General features: G+C 39.9%; 1 protein-coding gene across 6 annotated transcripts in view; it reads right to left on the bottom strand.

Moving 5' to 3' along the window:
• The window catches only part of CALN1 (calneuron 1), a 487,378-nt gene that overhangs the window by 165,535 nt on the left and 304,549 nt on the right, over positions 1-17,294 (bottom strand). For all 6 annotated transcript variants that reach the window (XM_036020849.1, XM_028530205.2, XM_028530228.2 and 3 more), the window contains one exon: positions 14,101-14,213. In XM_036020849.1, coding sequence (XP_035876742.1) covers positions 14,101-14,213 — 113 coding nt within the window. The remainder of the gene's footprint in view (positions 1-14,100; positions 14,214-17,294) is intronic.

Raw genomic sequence — 17,294 nt, forward strand, 5'->3', positions numbered from 1 at the left:
AAACTCATCTCCAATTCAACAACATTGGTAGTATAGGAAAAGGTATACCATGAAAATAGTAATTTTGAGAAGCAGGGTGGCTATATTAATATCCAGTGAAGTAGACTTAAGAACAAGAAAATTACTACAGGCAAAGGAAGACATCACATAACAGTGAAAGGACCAATTCACCAAATGAATCAATAAGAGGATTTATGATCTTAAATGTGAACACACCAAAAGCAGAGCCTCAACATATATAAGGCAAAAATAGATAGAACCTAAAGGAGGAATAAAAAATTCACAATATAGTTGGGGACTTGAATGCTCCCTCTACTCTCCAACCAATGATAAATTACTAGAGAGAAAATCAGCAAGCAAATGAAGGATGTAAATAGCACAATCAACCAGTAGAATCCAACTGCCATATACTGAAAACTCTACCCAACAACAGAGGAAAAGCCCATTTTTTAAGTGCTCATGGGACAATCACCAAAATACATCACATCCAAGACTATTAAACAAACCTCAAGTTTAAATAATTGAAATCATACAGAGTGTATTTTTTTTACCACAGTGGAGTCAAACTAGAAACCAGTGACAAAGACACTAGGAAAGTCTTGAGGAAAGGCACTAGGAAATATGTGGAAATTTAACAACATAATTCTAAATAACCCATGATTCAAAAGTTAATAAAAATATGGAGAACTGAATAAAGTGAAAATATAACATCAATCAATAATATAAGTTCCTTCAGGAAAAGACTAGAAAAACAAGAGAAAAAAAGAAAACAAAACAAAGCTGACAGAAAGAAAATAACAAAGAATAGACATCAATGAAATTAGAAACAGGAAAATAGTAGAGAAACTCAATGAAACAAAAGTAGCACATACTTTGAAAAAAATGAATAAAATCTGCAAGACTTTAGCAAGAGTGATAAAAAATAAAACGAGAAGACATATCATAAATACCAGGAATGAAATATCACTATTTCACTATAAATCTCACTATAATATCATTATAAATCCTAACCATTAAAAAGATAATAAGGAAACACTGCAAACAACTTTATATTCATAAATGCAACAACTTAAAAGAATTGGACCAATTCCTTAAAAACCACAAACTGTCAGAAACTCAAACAGAACAAATAGATATCTGAACTGTGCTAGAAGCATTAAGAAAATTAAATTCATAATTTAAAATCTCCTGAGAAAAGAAATCTCCAGGCCCAGAGAGTTACAGTGGAAAATTCTATCAAACATTTAAATAAGAATTAACACCAATTTTACACAATCTCTTCCATAAAATAGAAAATACTTCCCAGATCATTTTATGAAGACTAAACCAGACAAATGGTATCAAAAAGAGTAAACTTCAGACCAATTATCTCTAGTGAACTTAGATGTAAGAATCCTAAATACTAGAAGGCTATATCCAATAATGTATTAAAAAAGCTATACACCTTGACCAAGCCAGATCCATTTCAGTTATGCAAGGCAAGTTCAACAGTAAAAAAATCACCATATCAGCCAGTTATACAACATTGAGTTATAAAATAAGTCACAGGGCTACAAAGTGCAGCACAGAAAATAGAGTTCATAATATCATAATAACCATGCATGGTGACAAATGGTTACTAGACTTATTGTGGTGATTGCTTTGTAAGGTACACAAATGTGGAAGTACTATGTGCTAGAGCCGAAATTAATACAAAATTGTATGTCATCCAAAATTAAAATTAAATTTTAAAAAATCAATACATTAAAAAGAGTCTGAGAAGCTCTGGGCTAAGAAACCTTAATTATGTTCAAATCCGTAAGTGAACACTATATATAATCCTTAGTAATAAGATTATTACTTTTTAGTGAACACTATATATATAATCTTTTTAAAAGTGTTTGAAAAGATTTCATTTACTTATTTGTAGAGGAAGGAGAAGAGAGGGAAAGAGAAGGAGAAAAACATTGATCAGGTGCCTCTCACTTGCCTCCAACCAGGGAACTGGCCTGCAACCTAGTCAGGTGCCCTGACTGGGAATCGAACTGGGGGACCTTTTGGTTTGTGGGACAATGTCCCACCCACTGAGCCACACCAGTCAGGGCTCTATAAATAACTTTAGTAATAAAAACAATGTGACTTTTGTTGAGACCAAAGCAAAACATTTAAAAATCATTTAATAATATCAGTTGACACAGACCATTCATCACAAAAACTTTCAGCAAGAACAAAGGGAGAATTAACTGAACCTAGTAAAGAGCAACTACAAAAATCCTACAGCAAACATTACACTTATTTGAAAGACTGAAAAGACTGAATGCTTTCCCCATAAGTTTTGGAATAAGCCAAGAATGTTTACTCTCATCACTGCTATTCAACATAATACTGTAGGTTATAGAGGTTATGGTCAGCTTAATAAGGTAAGAAAAGACAATAAAAGACATACAGTTTGGAAAGGGGGAAATAAAATAGTCTCTATTTGCAGATCACCTCATAAACTCAAAAAATAAGGTCATATTTCTATTTACTAACCAATTATCTCTAATGAACTTAGATGTAAGAATCCTAAATACTAGGAAGCTATATCCAATAATGTATTAAAAAAGCTATAAAAACTTTCCCTCCCCAAAAGTATAAAAACTTTTGGGGAGGGAAAAAGAAAAATCTTTATGATTTTTCATAAAGAGTTACATTTGTTCCAAAGAAGAAAAATTACCTACGTATACACTTGTCAAGATGAGTGAAAAATCTGTATGTTGAAAACTATAAAATGTGGATGAAAGAAATCAAAGAGACTAAAATGAATGAGGAGACATACTGTGTTCATGGGCTGGAAGACTGATCATAAAGGCATCAATTCCCCTCATATTAATCTTTAGGCTTAGTGTAATTCTTATTAAAATTCTAGTGAAGTGTTAGTAGTCATAGACAAGCTTATTCTACAATTTATATGGAAAAACAGACCCTAGAATAGCTCAAACAATCTTAATATGAAAAAGCAAATTTGGAGGAATCATTTACTTGATATGAAGGCTTACTATATAGTTATAGTAATCAAAATAGTGTGCTTTTGGTATAGGGGTAAGCACATAGACCAGTGGAGCCACAGGGACCTAGAGGTCAACCCACAAAGACACACTCTACTGACTTTTGTAGAATTGTCAAAGCAATTCAATACACAAAGTCCAGACTTTTCAATAAATGATGCTGAAGCAAGTGGACATCCACAGACAAAAAATAAACTGTGACTTAAACCATACACCTTCTACAAATGTTTACTCATTATGAGATATGTGCTTAGTATAAAAACTTTTGGGGAGGGAAAAAGAAAAATCTTTATGATTTATTGCTAAGCAAATAGTCTTAGACTTGACACTAAAAGTATGATCTGTAATGGTAAAAACTGATAAAGTGGACCTCATCAAAATTAAAAACTTTTGCTCTGCTAAAGCCTAGGTAAAGAGGATGAAAAGATAAACTATGTACTAAGAGAAGGTTGTCTGGAAAAAACATATCTAACAAAGGAGTAGTACCTAGAATATCTAAAGAATTATCAAATCTCAACAGTAAAACAAAACAAAAACAACTGTGCAAATAGAATCCGGACAAAAGACATGAACAAAAGAAGATAGGTAGATGATAGATAAGGAAGAGAAAGGATTATCCATCAGGGAAATGCAAATTAAACAATAAGACATCACTATATACCTACCAGGGTAGCTAAAATAAAAAGAAAGACAATACCCAAGCTAGAGAGAATATGAAGAACTGGATCACTCACACATTGCTGATAAAAATGTAAACTATTACTGCCACTCTGGAAAACAGTTGGGAAATTTCTTATAAAATAAAAGCTTGCACACAAATGTTAATAGCAGCTTTATTCATAATAGCCAAGCATGGGAAACAGCATAGATGTACATTCACAGGCGAGTAGTTAAATAAACTGTGGCACATGCATACTATGATATATTATTATTGATACGTGGCTCAAATGCAGCAAACCATTGATATACAATAACTTGAATGAATGAATGAATGAATGAATGAATGAATCTCGAGGATATTGTGCTGAGTGGAAAAAAAAAAGTCAATCCTAAAAGGTTACATGCTGTATGGTTTCATTTATATAGAATGTTTGAAATGACAACATTTTAGATTGGAAAGCAGATGGGTGTTCACAGCAGAGGGGGGCAGGTGAAGGTGTGAGGTGTGCTGGGAGTGCCCACCACCTGGACTGTGGTGGTGGACAAGCAAACCTGCACACATAATAAAACTGAAGAGCAAGAGACACACACACACACACGCAGATGTGAGTACAAGTAAAACTGGGACAATATGGAGAATATTAGTGGATTTATCAATGTCAAATCCCATTTATATACTGTATTTCAGCTTTTTCAAAATGTTACCATTGGAGGAAATTGGGTGGGGTGTACACAGGTCTGTTTCTGAATTATTTCTTAAAACTGTATGTGAATCCTACCACCATTTCAATAAAACTTTTTTTTTCCCTTGAACAAAACAGGTTTAATTAAACATGTTGCAGAGAGTTTATAACATTACTCTATGTATTTTTTTCAGTAGAATTTGAAATGTCTGGCATCTCTAGTCATTCATACAGTTTTAACACTACTGTAGTAATGTTGCTCTGAAATGCCACTTCTGCAGTAACTTTCTTTTTTTGATACTTTTTTTATTTGAATCATTGTTCAGGTACAGTTTTCTCCCTTTTACTCCCTCCCAATCCAGCCCACCCACCCAACCCTCCCCACCTCCCTCCCATTACCACCCACCCCCAGTTTTTGTCCCTGTGCCCTTTAAATTTGTTCCTGTAAACCCTTCCCATTACAATAAAACTTTTTTAAAAAACAGAATATATAATGCTAGATTAAATTAACGGAAATCAGGAAGTGAAAACAGAATAAATGAAAGCCAAATTTCCTTTTAGGGAAAGTCAGAAGTTATTTATTCTTTTGACTTTAACATTCAGACAAATATCATTTTAAATACATATTTCATAAAAGTAAAAATCAATCCCTGGCTGAAGTAGCTCAGTGAATTGAGCGCGGGCTGCAAACCAAAGTGTCGTGATTCGATTCCCAGTCAGGGTACATGCCTGGGTTGCAGGCCATGGCCCCCGGCAAGTACACATTGATGTTTCTCTCTCTCTTTCTTTCTCCCCCCCTCCCTCTCTAAAAATAAATAAATAAAATCTTTAAAGAAAAAGTAAAAATCAGTAAAATGACTATAGCAAGAAAAGCGATCTTTGTATGTAATTTAGAAGAATAAGCATATAAAACAATCAATATAGAAAAAGACAGAAGACAAAGGACAAAGCTTAAAACCAAAAAGAATAATATAGGACTACTGAACTGTGAACAAACACCGGTTATAAAAGTCTTGCCAATAGATTATACCACACTATTAAGTGACAAATCTGACATTATGATTTTTATAAAGAGAGAAACACCTACCAAAGTAGAAATTTTCAAAGGAAAAGAATGGGTAGGAATATGTACAGTAAAGGCAATAAAAATATGAGATAGGGTTAATATTAATATCCAAAAGAGAGCATTCAAGGCAAAAACAATGGATAAGCCAATAAGGCTATTTGTAGATATACATGATAGTGATGGATACGTAATGAAAATAGCACAATTTTATTCAGTGACTAGCTCTACCTCCAACACAAAGCCTGTCCCTGTCCCTTCTCATTGCCTCAGCGGCTCCCACCCTTGTGCAAACCATCTGCATGTCTCTCTAACTCCTGAAATAGCTCCCTGGGTCCCCATTTCCATGCTTCCTCCCTACACTCCTTCAGCACAGCAGCAATGATGTCATTTTCATGTAAATTACATGCCACTCCACCGCTTAAACCACTCCGATGAGTACCACTACTACAAAAGCCCTGTCCACACTTCTAGTCTTGATGATACTTGAAACAGAGAGCCCGTCCCTAAGCGTCAATTCGCTCTTTCTTAACAGCCACAAAACCCTCAGTTTTAAAATTGATGAACACGGCTGTCCATTGTTAGTCTTCATTCTGGACAGCCAATTATGTCAGATCAGTAAGTTCTAGAGATCTACTGCGCAACACAGTGTCTATAGCTAATAATATAGCACACTTCAAATTTGCTGAGAGAGTAGATCTTATGTTAAGTGTGTTCTTATCACACACACACAAAATAATAACAACAGTAGCAGTAATGCAAGTAATGATACAGAGAGTGGAGGGAATTTTGGGAGGAGATGGATATGCATATGGCCTTGATGGTAGTGATGGTTTCACGGGTATATATTTATTCCCCAACTCACTGAGTTGTATACATTAAATATGTATGGCTGTTTACATGTCAATCATAACTCAATAAAAAAATTTTAAGTGTCTCCAAGAGACCATCCCTGAAGTACGGGAGACTTGTGTCCCCTTCAGAAGCGTTCCTTTGGCTGCTGCTTGTTGAGGGTTTTAGAGGATTTGTCTGTCTGACCCCAGGATGTCCCTACAGCTTTCATGCCTCCCTGGTTCCTTTCCCTGCTCCCCTGAATTTGAATGCAAGATTCTACCCTTGATAGAATCAATATAACCATTTTTCCTTTTTTCTCCTCTCCTCTTCATTTAAGTAACTTTGGATAAAAACTACACTTTTCTGAGAGTCTACAGATATATGGACCCTGCGTGTTAGACCCCTGATGGTAAACAGAGTGAATGAAAGAAAATAACTTTACATTACACTTGGGAAGATTCTATCGGAGATATGAATTAAGCCACTGGTTCCAGGACTTCCTGATTATATAACCAATGACTTTTTTTTTTCCTCTTCTTGGCTGAGGTCACTTGTCAGTCCATCCCAGCCACAGACTCAGGGAGCAGTCATGGATTTACTTAGAAGGGATTCTAAAAATTACTGTACATTCTTTTGCTCCTGATTATAAAATCAATTCGGATGTTCTAAAATGTGAGTTTTCAGCATACTAAGTGGATATGTGGTGACTGCCGTGTTGGGGGACTGCAGCCAGAGTGGGTCTCCAGCTGTTTCCACAGCGGAGGGCTGCCCAGCAGCTTTGGGTGGGCAACTGCCACCCAGAAGCCTTGAGAGTTTCTTTCCTCCTGGGGGCTGGGGGCTGCAATTTTGATTATATACTTTTACATACTCATATTAACTTTGTGCTCTGTTTACCATACAAAAAGCATATGTCTCAGAAACTCTAATCACTGTTTTTCACCACTGAAAACAGCTGTTTTAGAATGCAATTTGGTTACTTTGAGGTCTTGTTAACTTCATGGAAAATAACAGAATAGATATGGCCTCACTGTGGAAATTTCAGAAAATAAAAGCAAGGATAAAGAAAAAAATTTACATTCACCTGTATTCCAACCCATAATAAGTATCAAAATTATTCCATTTTCTTCAGTTTTGGTCCCTCTGTGAATATAAATGAATATATAATAGATGTAGAACAGCAATGCAATTATACTATAAAGTCAATCTCTCTAGACTGTAAAATTAAAATGTTATTTTAAATAATTGTACAATATTCCATCTTTGTAACAGTATTTGCTCCATCTCGGACTAATTTCAAATGATAGGGTCCTGAACTTAGAATGGTTTTTAATTAGAGGGTTGAGACACTTGAAAAGTGGTGAAGTTATCTCCAGGTAGCTAGAAAAATTTCACAATTTGCATTTCTACCAGTTGGCACGTTTGAGCTCACTCCTGACAGCACTAAGTATTATCATATGTTTCATTCTTTCCTAATCTCACAGGGGGAAAAGTTACACAATTACTATTTTAATTGACATTTCTTAGATTCCCAGGGAGCTTCAACTGTGTAAACATGTTTACTGAGAGTATGTATTGATTGCCTGTTGCGCCTCATCCCATTTCTCTACTGTCATGTTAAGAGGTCTCCCCCCATGTTGCTCCAGCAATGCCCTTCACATATGCCTTAGTCTATCAATTGCCATATTTTTCCTGTTTGTTAGTTTTTTGAAATGTTCTTTTAATTTAATTCGTTAGCAGTTTTTATTTATGAGTTCTTCCATTGCTTTAATGTTTAGAAAGGCATTTCCATGTTAGAAAATTAGTTACTTATTGACATGTAACTTTTTCCCCTTTAAACTCATACAGGCACTCACCATTCAGTTGTGCTTCACTATATTGCACATCACACATGTTGCACTTTTACAAACTGAACTCAAGGCCCTCCACTGGCTAAAAAACTACAGCTGGCTTTATTGTGATATTCACATTATTATGATGGTCAGGAATGGACCCTGTAATATTTCCAAAATATGCCTGTAGTTTTATAAAGACCAAACACCAAATGCACTCATAAATATGAATAAATCTGTAAGAAAATCAAATTACCAAGGTCTGAGTCAGACCAGTAAGCCTGACCAGATGCCTGCCTCACAGGACAGGGCACTGAAATCTCAGTGGCTCAGTGGCTCTCACACTTGGGCAAGAAATCAGTCACCTGGAGGGCTCCTGGTGACCCAGACTGATGGGCCCACTGCTGGAGTTCCTGGGGTGGGGTTCAGGCATTGGCGTTTCTAACAAGTCCCAGGTGATGCTGCTGCTGGTGCTTCAGGAACACACTTCGAGACCCACTGCTGACACTGATGCTTCCCACCCTCCATATGTCAAAGGCAGTAAAACCGCTTAGGGGATTCAAGCACTTGCCATAAATCTAACCAGCCTCATGATGGTCATTGCTGCGAAAAGCTATTTAGGTTCCATCAGATGATTATGAACTGAGGAGCAGCGGCTTTGGATCCAAAACTCTGATAGATTGTCACGCTGACAAAACATTGAGAGGAGAACACTCCTGTGGTGCCAGGTCTGATGTAAGGAGAGACACTGCCTCATGTAAAAGTCATCCTAAAAGAAAGCAAAGGCCCACCCTGGCTGGGTGGCTCAGTTGGTTGGAGTGTCGTCCCATACACCAAAAGGCTGTAAATTTGATCCCAGTTGGGGCAAATGTGGGAGGCAACTGACAGATGTTGCATCGATGTCTCTCTCTATCTCTCTCTCTCTGCCCTCCCCCTTCCTATCTCTCTAAAAGAAATGGAAGAACGTCTTCAGGTAAGGAAGAAAAGGTCCTGGTGTTTTCTATGTCTTGGCCCCATGCAACAAATGCCTCACAGGAATGAACATAATTTCTCCTGTTTGTTTGAACTTGATTTGCCTGCAAGTTTTTTTAATAGTCAACATCATGGGGCAGGTAATCTCCAGTTTTACAGGTGAAAAAATTATAGACCTGACCAACTTGGGACCACATTTTCTTTTAGGTTTCTTTTTCTTTGTTTTTTTTTTTAAGATTTTATTTATTTATTTTTAGAGAGAGAAGGGAGGGAGGGGAGAGAGAGAGAGAGAGAGAGAAACACCAATGTGCGGTTGCTGGGGGTTCTGGCCTGCAACCCAGGCATGTACCCTGGCTGGGAATCGAACCTGGGACACTAGGTTTCTTTTTCTGATTACAGAAGTAACTCATGCTCCCGCGAAGACTTCGTAAAATACAGAGGCAGGATCACTCATCGCCTACCACACATGAAAAATCATGGTCAATGTTCTGTTATACTTCTTTTATGCAAACCAGGTATGCATTATACTGTGCCTGTAGCTTCATGTAGTGTTTCTCTCATATATAATGAACATGGAACATCAAGTGCTCTCAACTGCCCACAAGTCACGAATGTTAAGTCCAGCTTCTCGCCCATCTCAGGCAGGGCCCTCGGGCCAGCACACACATGTCCCCATGGGACAGCAAGCAAGAGTTGAGAACCATGGCAGAAATGGAAGGCCATGGAAGACATGCAACCAGAGCAAGAAGTTTGGGTGGAGGGACAGAGGGCAAGCCTGGAGCGATGCCTGGGGAGCAGCTCTGGGCATTGTATTACAGCACTGTGTGCTGTCCCACCAGATGGGGAGGAGTGGATAACTGAAAGGGATGCTGAGCAGATCTGTTGCTGGAGAAGCCAGTGTGACAAGCAGGCACTAATCTGGACCAAATCTGAGGAGGGGTGTCCCACACACTTTTAAGTTAGGGTAACTTACAGTGTCTTGGACATTGTGCACAGCTGTGGAGTAAACTAGCTATGATAACAATTGGCTTGCATATGGGCCAGTGGAAGTTCAAGACATTTAGGTTCTGAACTGGCTGCCAAGAAATATGTGAGCCTCACACCCCAAGGGTTGAACACCCTGGGAGGATGGAGACTCTGCAGCACGGCCCTTAGACCATCCTTTTCAGGAGGGAGGCTGCATTGGTAACCTGTTACAATCTGCCTTCACTGATACAATTTCCTGCAAAGAGCCAGGAGCTCATAACTCTTGAGACTAGCACCTACTGATACATAGCCGTTTTTGCAAAATCCCATTTGATTTTTTTTACCTGGGCACTGTAGACTAGAAAGCCAGCAAGGAGGGAGCACTGGAAACAGATTCGTTAGCAAGATGGGCCTTGTGCCTGGTAGGATCACTTCTAGAACACTGAGAACAGCCCTAGTCACAGGTCTCTTCTAAGGCAGGAGGAAACCAAAGCCTGGGAGAAATAGAAGCCTGTGGAAGCAATGTCAGATCAGAAACTGAAGCTCAGTTACAGATTCCTTACCCTATGTCATAGCCAGCCTCTAGCCGGGCCCCAGGGCCCCCTCCAGAGTTGGCTGTCTCCTACCCTGAATAGGAGTGACATCTGTAACCAAGAAGATAATGCAGAATAACGAGTTTGCCTTCCAAGCCTAGATCATAAAAACACTGTTGCTTCTGCCTTGTCCTCTCTTGGATCTATTGGTTTGAGTGTCACCTTGCCATGACGACACTCACGCAGCACTGTGGAGACATCCCTGTGGCCAGACCTGAGGTCTCCTGCCAATAGCCAGCATCCCCTTGCCAGCAACATAAAGGAGCGTACCCCCCAGTCCCAGGCAAACCTACCGATGGTCACAGCCCCAGCCAACATCTTGACTGAAACCTCATGAGAGACCTTGAGCCAGAACCACCCAGCTGAGCTGCTTGCAAATTCCTGACCCACAGAAACTGTGTGACATAGTAAATATTTAGCGCTGTTTTATATCACCAGCTTTTGATGTAATGAATTAAGCAGCAAATAGATCATTAATGCACCCTGTCAGGTGTACCATCCACTCTGTTTCCACAGGAAGCTGACTTCATCCCTGGTCAGAAGCCTTGTCAGAGTGTCTTAAATAGATGGTCTTTTCCTTTCTGGAATGCTGATATCTCTGATGTCACTATGTCCAGCCTTCATATCCAACACAGTAAGCTGTCTTTCTGCTGCTCCTCTTCTACACCATCTTCAACCACTGCAGCAAAGCCAACATGCACATGCACATGTGCATATACACACATGCACATGGGTGAATACACACATGCACATGTGCAAATACACACACGCACACACACAACTTACTTTTAAACCAAAAAATCACTCAAGTGCTGAAAATATGAACTTTTTCCAGGAAGAACCAGATGCTATAGATGTGAAAGTACCATTTTTCACTCTGTCCCTGAATGGACAGATGGTGGGGGGAGGGGAGAAGCTAACTACTGAGAATTGATTGATGTGTTTGTTCCCCTTTGCTAGTCATACAGTTCTGAGCTGAGTGAGCAAGAGCAGGAGAGGAGAGCCACAGCCACAAGTCTGTGCATTCCTGCACTCATTTAAATATGCAGAATGGAATGTCCCCCTTTCCTCTCACTTCCTCATCCCATTTTTCACCCTTGGTGAGGAGGAGGGTTTTTGATAAGACAAAAACACAGAGGCTTTGTGAGCATTATAGCCTATCCAAATTATGGAAGAGGCAGTCAATCTATTGTAAGAGAAACATTTGCTTTCCATGTAGATGTTCTACTATGAAGAACCCAGAAGATGCCAGCAGCTCTGCTGCCTTCAGTTTGGGGGTCAAGAAGAATGCTTACAGCCTGGAAGAACTTGCAGCATTCTTCTAGGCTGGATGGGCCCTGAAAGCAGGACCAAAGGGTAGAAAACACTCCAAGTATGAATAAAAGGGAGCAGAGAAGAAGGGAAACCAGGGAGAGAACACCCGATGCTCACCCAGAGTGGATCCACATGGGTTGAAAGAAGTCCAGGTAGGAAGAGGTGTTTCTCTGCTCTCTTAACTGTACATCTATTTTTAAATTTTTGCCCAGGTACTCTGCCTGTCTGTCCTTTCAAACATAGAATCATACCTGAAGGAGTCATACCTGAAGGGTTAATGTGAAACATTTTTATCACGTGGCAAGTAGAGTCATGGAGGTCCTTCTTGAGGAAGAATCAGGGCTGCTCATGACCACGGTGGGGGAGGGGGGGAGACAGTGTTCCCCAGATGTGTCTGTGCACGGTGGAGATCAGAGGCCCCATTTCACGGTCCCCTGCCACAGATTCTCCAGGAACAGATCCTGTCTCTCTGCTTGCCTTCATCTATGTGTCTTCCCCTGGTGAGCTTATCCTTGCCTTGGGTTTCACCCACCAGCTCTGAGGAACCCCCAGGTTTTCAGGCCCGGTCTCTTGCCTGTGATCCATCCCTGACTTCAGCTGTGCACAGACTTTCCTTCTCCTCCTGGTTACTGAACTTCACTTTACATCCAACATGTCCAATTTAGAATTCCACAAAGACTTCTTTTGTCCGTGATCTTATTCCTGTCCATAAAAGCCAGCTGGGAACCTTGGAGTCAACTCATCTCAACTCTTCTCTTTCCTCAGGCCCTAAATCCATTTTGCCAGTGGTCCTGAGGTCTTTCCCTTTAAACTATTGTGGTACCTGTGTTGTGGTCAATGCCTTTCGTACACTCATAGGCTCACTCTTTCCAAACTCTCGTTGTGACAGGCCTGGACTTCTCTCTTTTCTGTCTTTACTTACTTCATCCCCTTCATATTTCAAGGTTTGAAACAGTGGCCCACTTCCTGAAGCCTTATCTGACCCCTCAACACCACATGTCTTTTTAAACTTCTGTATTTTCTATTTTAAAAAAATGTTACCAAGGGCCTGCTGTGTGTAGTGTGGCAGCTGCCAAGGGTGCCACAACAATGAAGTCCCCAGCTTCAAAGAGATTACGGTCTAGTAACCATAACACCAATTAATCACTTCTTTATTTTCTCTTCCTTAACTGTGCTTCCCCAACCAAATTCTCAGCCAGGACTGTGTCTTAAGCATCTTTTGTAAAATCAGTCATCTAACAGTCATCACAGTGACTGTTAGAGTACGGGGCATATGACCTGTTCTTACTACGTGTTGGTTTTATGCAAGATGGGTAACAGAATCAGACAAAAGATACGTATCAACTGTAATCCCTATCCAAGTTACAGAAACATCTTTGATTAAGGAAAAAAACACATCAAGAAATTAAAGAAATGGTACTGTATTCGAGTGGTGTTTTACATGTTAACCAGTAAGTCGACTGAACCTGTCAAATTATTTGACTCCAATTTTTAACATAGTCATTGATAACCCACTCACCAAATTCCATAATCAAGAAATAATAGCCACATTATAAGATTAATGATTCACAGCACATTAATAATTCAAAGTTAGATTTTGGGAATTTTCCTAAGAGATTTTACAAGACAGAAATAGGAGCAAATTGAGAAGCACTGAACACAAATTTTTAGATAAAACCATTCTGTCCTATTAAGGAAAAGAGTATCAACAGCATCCCAACACACAAGATAACCATGACATCCTCTCAGCAAGGGTCTCCTGGATGCAGGGACAGAACTCAGCTCAGATAATACTGATATGTCCTTTTTAAGTATCGCAAGGAAAAACATTTTTGTGAATCAGAACTGCAGAAATCTCATTTCTTTAAAATGTGAAATTCTTTTTTATAAAAAGAAAGTATAGGGGATATTTCATTCCTCAAGCCTTTAAACGAGTGCAAGTCTGATTCTCTGTTCAGAGGACCAAGTACAGATTCAATTTAGACAACAAGGAACACAGGACCTAGTATGGACTCAGTTTAGACAACAAGGAGCATCTGTCATTCCAGCCCAGAGGAGATCTTCATGTGCCATACAGAAGCCCAAGAACTCAAAGTCAATAATTCATCCTAGACACATGTTTACTATTAAACTTAATCTTTAAAAAAAATTCTTACTCACCTGCCAGAATATGCTATCTATTGTGTTTCCAAGAAAACCATCACGGCCTTCTGAAGACACCAGTTTGGGGCCAAGAATTGTCATGAATTCATCAAAATCCACCTGGCCATCCCCTGGAAGGAGAAGATATAAATGTGAGAATATGAGTAGAAAATTAGTTGAAATTGACCTCCTGTATCCCATGGAATAAACATCTCCATGTTTTTCTCCTTGGCATCACCTCAACAAATAACTAGTAGCATTACTGAAAATTGTGCAACATTCTTAAAATACCAAAAGAAACCCAAGAAATTATTGGCAAGTATTAGTACATCCAATACTACATATTCCTAATTATTTGTCAGCAAATGCTCAAGGAGCACCTCCTACTTAAACGGCCACACCTCATACCTGCTGCACCTCCTGGACCTCAAAGTGCCCAGCTGTCCACAACAGAAATGGGGGCTTCACCCCATCTCTCCCTTCACCTTCGTTATTCACACATACATGTAGTCATCATGTTTTATTGAATACACCTCTTAAACAATTGTGGCTGCTCTATTTTCCTTGTTAATCCAATTGCTACTCCCTTTCCAAAGACTACAGTGGGAAAATGATTCCAAGAATTTGCTTGCCTGGTTATAATTACAACGTTATTAGTAGAGTGCTTTCTGGCCTCATGCTCTCACCTCCACCCTAGCCTCCAGACAATTCTGAATTTACTTCCCTAAAATAGGTTTGATCATGCTTTATATCAATGGCATCTTTGAAAACAAGGAAACCACCTCAGGACAGCATTCAAGTCCCACTGTCACTTTTGTCACCTTTTACTCCCCACCTTTGCACAAAACGCCATGCTCTTTCAGAGCTCCGTGCCTCTGTTCATCCGAGATGCCTTGCCCCTCTTGTTTACTTGATGAACACCATCAGGTTCTCCAAGATGGAGCTTCAATATCTTGTTCTCTTTTCTTTTTCTTTCTGACCCTTCCTCATCTCACTAGAGAAAATTGCCCAAACTTTTATCCATCTCTCCTCCTAACTTAATGTGTATCCATTATAGAACTTATCACCCCATATCTCAGTAACCCATTTGCATGCCTATCTTCCTGCTGGACTGTGAGCCCTGCAAGGTCAGGGACCTAGTCTGAAACATTTTTGTACAGTCAACACCATGGTGGGCCTTCAGTATATACTTACAGAATGAACGGATATTGCCTTTTGCTTTTGCTTTTTCTTTTTTTTTTAAAGATTTTATTTATTTATTTTTAGAGAGGGAATGGGGGGGGAGAGAGAGAGAGAGAGAGAGAGAAACATCAATGTGTGGTTGCTGGGGGTCATGGCCTGCAACTCAGGCATGTACCCTGACTGGGAATCGAACCTGCGACACTTTGGTTCGCAGCCCGTGCTCAATCCACTGAGCTATGCCAGCCAGGGTGCCTTTTGCTTTTTCTTTGCTCAGTTCAGCATCCATGGGATCTTTCATGCCAGAGCTGACACTGACCAAAAGGTAAACTTGAGCCTGACAAAAGCAGACCTTCAAGGAATTATCCAAGCCTCAGTGACTCTTCAGTGTGGCATCCCAATCCTTATAACTGCTCAAGAGAGAGTCTCCACCAAGAACTTGCCACGTCTTGGCTGCCAACAGTAAAGACAACCCAGGTGTTTGCACCCAAGTTTGTCCAAGTGCAGACACACTGGTCCATCCCCAGAGTGTAATTGCCTTTAAAAAGCACTCGTTCAAAACCGATTTCAAAAATCCAAGCAGCTGTCATCATCAAGATGTCACTAATTCAGATAAAACTTTCTAGAAGATTAAGGGAGGCATGACAAGTCAGCAGGGAAAGAACAGATGCAGCCACCACACTGGGCGGGGCAGTCAGTGGGCTACTGAGAGGAAACTGATTCATCTTTCACCCTTCAACAAGATAAAGGGATCTAAAAATTCCTCTCACTGATTACCACAAGGAAGCCAATTCAAGCAACAATGAATTACCGTCTTGCTTTTCAAATTAGCAAATACTTGTAAAAAGTATACTGTGAAATCCTGACAGAGGTCCAGGGAAGAGAGAGAGGTTCTCTTTGGCACCCCTGGTATACACATCTGGATATGGACTAGGAGTGTTTAAGCACTGTAACATGCTGCTTCTTTTTGACATAATTCTCCTTTTTAATTTTTAAAAAAAGCAAGGAAATTATCTTAAATGCAGACCAAGTTGCTTGCCTGAAGATAGTCATCTAGTGTTTATGAAAGTGGAAAACTGGAAGCTGGAGAAAGAGAATGTACCAGTCTTCCTAGAATTCACACTGAGCTGCCTTCACGTGGCTCCAAGTCTCAGACAGGCATGTTCATTGTACATGTGCACTAACCCTCTCTGTTGTGTTACACGGCATGGAGTTGGCTCTGACTTCTGGTGACCTAATGAATGAATGTTGCCCAGAGTGTCCTGCAACAGCCCTGCTCAGCTCCTGTAGACTCATGTCCATGGCTTCTTTTATGGAGTAGGTCCATCTCCTATTTGGTCTTCCTCTATTCCTGCCCACCTCAAATCACCCCTGCTGTTATAGCTGGGGCTGGAAGGCCAAAGAGTCTCAGACTAAAATATACATCCTCAATAGAGACAGTATCACCCTCAAAGAAGTGAAAAGTGATTCTTCAGGGATGAAAAAAATCTCAGATATTACAATGGTTTGTGGCCCTCCTGGGGCCACAGTACATACACAAATAAGCAATGTATCTTTGTTATTAAATTTCAAGAGGGTGGGGAAACCAGGGAAACAAATGTCTTAAAAGGCTCCTGGGAGCAGGGTGGCTATTAAAAAAAGAAAAAGGTCCAGAAACACTGGCCTAGAAGATGTGCCAAGAACTGTGGTTCTCTTTCCCCAGGTTTTCTTCCCTCTGGAGTGTTGGTCCATTAGCGGTGAACATTAGTTATCCCAACTCTCTGTCACCTGTGGCAAGGTCTAACAGTTCATAAAGGCTTAGCAGCTCAAGGATGTAGATCATTTTTTCATGAAGACTTCATGAGACCTTAACTAAAATATGTCTACCAGGCTGGGTCACTCAAGCTCCTGACTATGGTAATGGGCATTGCTGTCTCTCCATTGGGAGCCTGATAGGGGAGTGGGCCATAGGTTGTGGTAAAACACCTGCTTCTCAGTGCCAGGAAAATGGGGCTGTCTGTGAGTAGCCCCTTTTCAGGAAGGAGGAGAGACCA

This window comes from Phyllostomus discolor, chromosome 3 (genome assembly GCF_004126475.2).
Source record: "Phyllostomus discolor isolate MPI-MPIP mPhyDis1 chromosome 3, mPhyDis1.pri.v3, whole genome shotgun sequence".
Taxonomy (NCBI): Eukaryota; Metazoa; Chordata; class Mammalia; order Chiroptera; family Phyllostomidae; genus Phyllostomus; species Phyllostomus discolor.